This window comes from Fonsecaea nubica, assembly GCF_001646965.1.
Source record: "Fonsecaea nubica strain CBS 269.64 chromosome Unknown Scaff69, whole genome shotgun sequence".
Lineage (NCBI taxonomy): Eukaryota > Fungi > Ascomycota > Eurotiomycetes > Chaetothyriales > Herpotrichiellaceae > Fonsecaea > Fonsecaea nubica.
In genome coordinates this window covers 90-6,385 of record NW_019173742.1, presented here as the reverse complement: position 1 = coordinate 6,385, position 6,296 = coordinate 90, and the positions used below count along the sequence as shown (strand labels likewise).

At 50.0% G+C, this 6,296-nt stretch overlaps 2 protein-coding genes across 2 annotated transcripts; both read left to right on the top strand.

Annotated features, from left to right (window-relative positions):
* Window positions 1-1,587: 1,587 nt before the first annotated feature.
* AYO20_08543 (hypothetical protein) lies at window positions 1,588-3,851 on the top strand (the record flags this gene model as incomplete). The annotated part of the gene is made up of 2 exons (XM_022646819.1): window positions 1,588-2,701; window positions 2,776-3,851. 2 exons carry the CDS (start codon window positions 1,588-1,590, stop codon window positions 3,849-3,851), a joined length of 2,190 nt encoding a protein of 729 aa, XP_022497155.1.
* Window positions 3,852-4,271: 420 nt separating this feature from the next.
* AYO20_08542 (hypothetical protein) lies at window positions 4,272-4,960 on the top strand (the record flags this gene model as incomplete). Its single annotated transcript, XM_022646818.1, has 2 exons — window positions 4,272-4,316; window positions 4,376-4,960. 2 exons carry the CDS (start codon window positions 4,272-4,274, stop codon window positions 4,958-4,960), a joined length of 630 nt encoding a protein of 209 aa, XP_022497154.1.
* Between the last annotated feature and the right edge of the window lie 1,336 nt (window positions 4,961-6,296).

Here is a 6,296-nt window from a genome sequence, read left to right as displayed (position 1 = left end):
TATTTTACAGTTTCGGAATTGTATCCCAAGACCGATGAAGGATGACCGAAGCGAACGGATATCCCCAATCTGCCGCCTCTACTCTATCCGAGTTCATTCAGCGATGTAACGAAGTACCAGGGATATCCAATATCCCTGGGGACGGGCTATCACAATGTGATACAACGGCTTCGACTCCTGAACACAACAAAGATAGTTTAGAGCTCCAGGTTAACCTCTTCTATGGGCTCCCTAACTACAACTATCCCGAGGTCTTCAATTTTTTTTCTTTCTGTGTGTGTAGGTTGGGGGTTCAAACCCTGTATTCACACTATTGTGCCAGACGGAGCAAGGCCATCTTTGTGTGATTGATACCTCCCTCATCAGACCGAGGGCACTCCAGCACAGGTTCCTTGGCAAAATCAATTAATTGAACTTGTATTCCTTTCCGTGGCTTGCACTATTTTCGAAGGTGCTGTGAATGTGTGGTGCTACTGGTGTGTGCAATATCTGGAGGTTGTGCCGCACCTTTCTTTACCAGGAGAATCGATTCACCTCTGCATCAACAATTTACTCGGCAAGTGTGTCTTCGGCTTTTTCAACTTGATGACCTTCGCCGCGAATGAATTACAGCTACACACACCGTGGCCAATGTCTGTCTTTCGCGGTTCCTCTTGCCGGAAAACATTGAGCTTCATACCAGCCTGTGAAAGATCCCTTTGAATGAGACATGTAGCCGATATTTAGTGGCGGCCTGGCGCAGGATCTACCTACATTCTTCACTTCGCGCGTCTCGTCCCCCTGGCTTGCGTATCCTTGAGTCGCTCTCACTGTCATCAACATCTTCATGGCTAAATATATTACAGGCGGTGAACGGATGGGAGAGATTCTGTTCAAATGTTCCGCGACCGCTGTCAGACATCAGCTATGGTGAAATCGCGGAGGAGGGTAACTTCGCAGTTGTTGTCGAGTTGCAGGGTAGCGTCTGCGCTGCAAGCACACCTTCCCCATTCTGTTTCATGGCAGCTCGGATCTCTACTGGTGGAATCTTACATTTCGATATGGATCAGCTAACGACGAAGAGTAGACGGTTTATTCGAATCAAAAATGACATGCACTTCAACATCCAACGAATCTCCTTCCCCTCCTTTCAAGATCTGGTCGTATAATTGGGAATGAAATGCGTGGGAAGATATCAATCGTCGCTGTTCTCTGCTGGGCAGTGGAGCCACCCTTTGCATCGTCGTTCTCCCCCGAACAAGGATCTACGGTGCTCCGCATTGGACAGGGTTCCCCACACTTATACATCATGGACATATTGCTCCTTAACCGGTTTATGCTTGCCGTGACGATCTGTTACCTTTTCTAGCCTGGCCGCAGCAGAACAAATAGGCTATATTGCATTTCTTAACATGGAGAAACAACTGATGCAGCATTCGGGGCTGGCACGGCTGAATACCTCCAAATTATGCTCGGTATTCGGTGTAGTATTTTCCATATGTCAAGTACAAAGGTACAATGCGGCCTCGATACAAATTTGTTTCTGGGAAAGAAACTCGACCGCTCCATACGAAGGCGAAAGAAGAGACTTGACAACTTGTCAACAACATGTGGCCGTTGCTATCCTTGGGTTGCGGCCTTTTGGGGTTGGTCTTAGCTGATGTGTCTGTCTCTGTCTCAGGCACCGACCCATTCTCTCTGCATGTCACATCAGACCAAGGTATCACAGTGGTCAACAAAGCTATTCTCGGTGGCGATACAAACAACACAGCAGATGCAGTATCTGCTTCCAATGATGGTGTGGTCGCCAACAGCGGAGGCCTTATTGATTGGTCCCTCGTCCAGCCCAACGTCGTCAGAATTCAGTACAACTCCAGCGTCGCGTTTACAGGGGCACAGTTTACAGCTGGCCCTCACGAGAGCTTTTATGGCGTTTGGGAGTACCCCTGGAACAATTCTCTGACCAACAATGGCGTGGAGTTCGATCTCAAAGGCGTTGGAAACGCGGTCGGCGTCAACTGGGACAACGCACGAGCGCCTGCGTTCTACAGCAGTGCTGGCTATGGAGTCTATGCTGACACATTAGATATGGGATCCTTTGAATTTACTCCGGCTCAAACACAGTTCATCTTCAACACCAGCAGTCTGACATACTACATTATATTGGCAACCACTCCGGGAGATTTCAAGTCGATCATTGAGACATATACGGGACTCTCGGCACGCATCACCATGCCTCCGGATGCTGGATATGGCCCGACTTTCTGGTCCGACAATTTTGAGACAGATTTCCATGGCTCCGTATCCAATGCACAGCAGAATTACTACGATGTCATCGATCATCTCTACGCCAACCAGATCCATGCCACCTCCATGTTTGCGGACAGGCCCTATGGCACGGGGAACTATTCGTGGGGGAACTTCGACTTTGATCCAGTCTACTACCCCACGCCCAGAGAATTCATTGCGAATCTGTCCAACTGGGGCTTTGACTTTCAAGTATGGGCGGCTAATCGTGCGTTCTTGGACACGGAGCTCTACAATGCGTCGGTTGCTGGTGGATGGCTATTCTCCGGTATTAACCCAGAGTTCTTCCTCGGACCGGCCCTGAACTTGTCCATTCCTGCCGCATATGAGTATGTGCTCAACAAGATGGCATATTTCCCGTCGGTCGGGGTCAAAGGGTTCAAGATTGATCGTGGTGAGGAAGAGGAGATGCCAGGTAAGCAAATTGACCAGTCGGCGGCTGCCATTTATATGTCGGTGGTCTCCATTTGTCATGTGCTGATGAATCAGTCTGGGAACAAAATATCCAGATGCGACTCTTCGAACAGATCTGCGAAACGGTAATGGCCAACAAATGGGGCAAATCCGGGTTCTACAATTTCGCCCGGTCAGTCGTTGACCGTTCGCGGTCTCTGACCAATGTTTGGAACGGCGACTCTCATGCCAACTTCACTGGCCTCCGCTACAGCATTGCTTCTGGCATTCGAGCCTCGTTGCTGGGATTCTCTACCTGGTCATCCGACACCGGGGGATACATACGTTCTCCTAATCTTGTTGCAGATCAGCCGACCCCTGAGCTATGGGCGCGCTGGATGCATTTTTCGTCCTATTCACCGGTGTATGAAATCATGGTTGGTACTAACCATACCCCGTGGTATGCTCCATATCCAACGCGACTTGTCTCAGTGCTCAAAGCAACCGCAAATGAGCACCATGCGCTCATACCGTACATCAAGTCCTTCACTTATCAGGCGACGCAGACCGGTATCCCTGTCATGCGTGCTCTGTTCTTGGAAACTCCAGATGACACCTCGGTATACGATACCACTGATGCTTATTTCTTTGGCGACAACCTTTTCGTGGCCCCGATCGTCCAGGAAGGTGGAATGCGGGACGTCTATTTCCCCAAGTCCTCGGTGGGCAACCGGACAGCTCGTGCGTATCTGGAGTACTACAACAAGACTGCGGTCCATCAGGGCGGCTCATCAGCCACGGTCAACCTGGAGTGGGAGTACAACCCCGTTTACGTGCGTGAGGGCAGCATTGTCGTCCGGGGCGACACCTACCAAGGCAACAACAAGTGGACGCAGAAGTGGCTACCTAGCCTCACAATCGAGGTATTTCCCAGCTACACCTACCCAGCTTCGAGCTTCCCATACTACAACGGAATGGAAGTGGTGAGCATAACACTGTCATCGCAATCCACGTCAGGCACCGTCGTTGTTCAATGGGATGGCGCCTTGGGTATCCCTAGCCCTCCACAAGTCGTTTTCTATGGAAGAAGCGGAGCTCAAAATGCCAGCGTAAAGACCACGGGTGCTGGAGGGTCGGCCCAGATCACGGGCTTTCAGAGCGTATTCGGCTGAGAAACATAGACAAAATGTAGATTCGTGGAGTATGTTGGTCGAACCGCGCGGCAGAGGTGCACATCGCCCGGAGATAGCAGAAACGCTTGACGACATTATGACAGAAAGTATACAAGGTATCAAAGTACACAGTCACGATGAACCGACAAAGAAGCCCCTGAAAGTGGCGGCGCCAAGAAAATTCTAGAAGGCGTGGCGGATTTATAATAGTCACGTGCATCCTACTAGATCTTTGATCACGTGACCGTGTCTGTCGTCCGACGCGACTTTATTTCTGCATTGCCATGGCATGTTTCTACAACTATCTTTGCCATATTCCTCGACGCAGCATTTAACTTACCACTTCAGCGCATTGTCACATCTTCACTGACAAAAGATAATATCGCGACAAAGACACAACCCTTATTAAACACACCAACCATGGCAAACTATCTTGCTTCCATCTTCGGAACAGAACAAGACAAAGTAGGTTCCTCCCAAAGTCTCCAATTTTACAAGAAACCAGAACTAACCACATCTTACAGGTCAACTGCTCCTTCTACTACAAAATCGGCGCTTGTCGACACGGCGACCGCTGCTCGCGGAAGCATGTCAAACCTTCATACTCGCAGACGATCCTTCTCCCCAACCTCTACCAGAATCCGGCCTACGACCCTAAGAACAAGATGAACGCCTCCCAGCTGCAGAATCACTTTGATGCCTTCTACGAAGACTTTTGGTGCGAAATGTGCAAGTACGGCGAGGTTGAGGAGGTGGTTGTCTGTGATAACAATAATGACCACCTGATCGGCAACGTGTATGCGCGATTCAAATATGAAGATTCGGCACAAGCGGCTTGCGACGCCCTCAACAGCAGGTGGTACGCAGCGCGACCGATCTACTGCGAGCTGTCACCGGTTACGGATTTCCGGGAAGCTTGTTGCAGGTTGAATTCTGGCGAAGGGTGCGTCAGGGGTGGCTTCTGCAATTTCATCCACAGAAAAGAACCGAGCCCTGAGCTGGAGAGAGAATTGGAGCTCAGTACGAAAAAGTGGCTGAAGATGAGGGGCCGCGATGAGAGAAGCGTGACGAGGAGCCCAAGTCCAGAGCCAACAAGGAAGAGATATTGAGCAGCTCCACGCATACGGACTTCAGACGCGATCAGCCTTTTTTGGCTGTCTAATCGGCGCATGTCGCATCTCCCAGATATATGGAGATAGGGAGATTTGGAGATGGAGTGGTTCATATTTCGCGATCACTGTTTTTGAAGGGTTACCAGCGCTTGTTTCAACCTGGCTGAAGAGAACATGCGCAGAGCCCTTGGAATATCGAGCAACCAAAGCCTTCCGATGACGAGAAAGGAATCTGAAATACCGGTTCAGACCAACACCAAGACGAAGGACTCGACGACCCATGGAAAGGGATGTCCAGGTCTTGTGTGACTCTCCTGGACAGATTTTGTTTTTGTATAGGGCCGATCTGCTGGTCCGAAACAACCTCGTGTGGCTTGCTACATAGTCTCCGCCATGTCATCTCATGTGGGCAACATTATGCATATCACGAACCCACCATCGCCAGGATCCAACCTCACACGTTAACCCTCGGGTCATTCACACAAACCCTCCTCCCGCCCTGGTTGTCTGGTTCTGCATACAGGCTCCGGAAGGTCAAGGAAAACCGGGATTTCTGCGGCTCTTTGCAAAAGAAAAGGCCTATTTAGCGATACCACTACCTCCAGAAAACGCCTTTACACATACAACACTCTCCAAGAAGGCACCACACAGTCTGACCCGATTTATCATATTCTCCTCGCGGTACGACGGGGGAGTCGAAGAGAATCTCCGAGCAATCGTCCAAACAAGTGCTGTGCGTGCCGTACCGACCGTACGCGTACCATACTCCCCATCTTCGTGCGCCGCATGTGCCGCAGCATACGCAGGGGTATTGAGTTTGAAGGGGAACATCGCGGCAGGGCAAAAGTCGTTCGGTTCCAGATCCAGGTGTCGGTCCAAAAATTGCGCGGATCCTCCTCTTTTTCATGTATGTCCTTGTATGTAATGTATGGATGCACCTGGCTGGCAGTCCAGAGACATGAAATTGGTGCATAGCACTTGCAGACTTCTTCAGGTAGAGAAGAGAATGGGACAAAAGACAGTTTCCGCTCCGTTGCATCTTTCCTTAGTCTAGTTTTATGGGCTCTTTACGTGATACCCGATATTAGATCTATGCTTGTTGTGCTTGCTTGTGCATTTCCTTCCTGAGACGTGGACAGTGGTAGGTCGAAACACAGAGTATTCCGTCCTTGGAAGGCCATGAATGGTTCGGTTCGTGGACATGTGTGTGTGTGTGTGTGTGTGTGTGTGTGTGTGTGTGTGATTCTGTGTGTGTGTGTGTGTGTGTGTGTGTGTGTGTGTGTATACTATGAATACTCTGATTCTACCAATCGCTCTATTGTCTCGTGTCTTT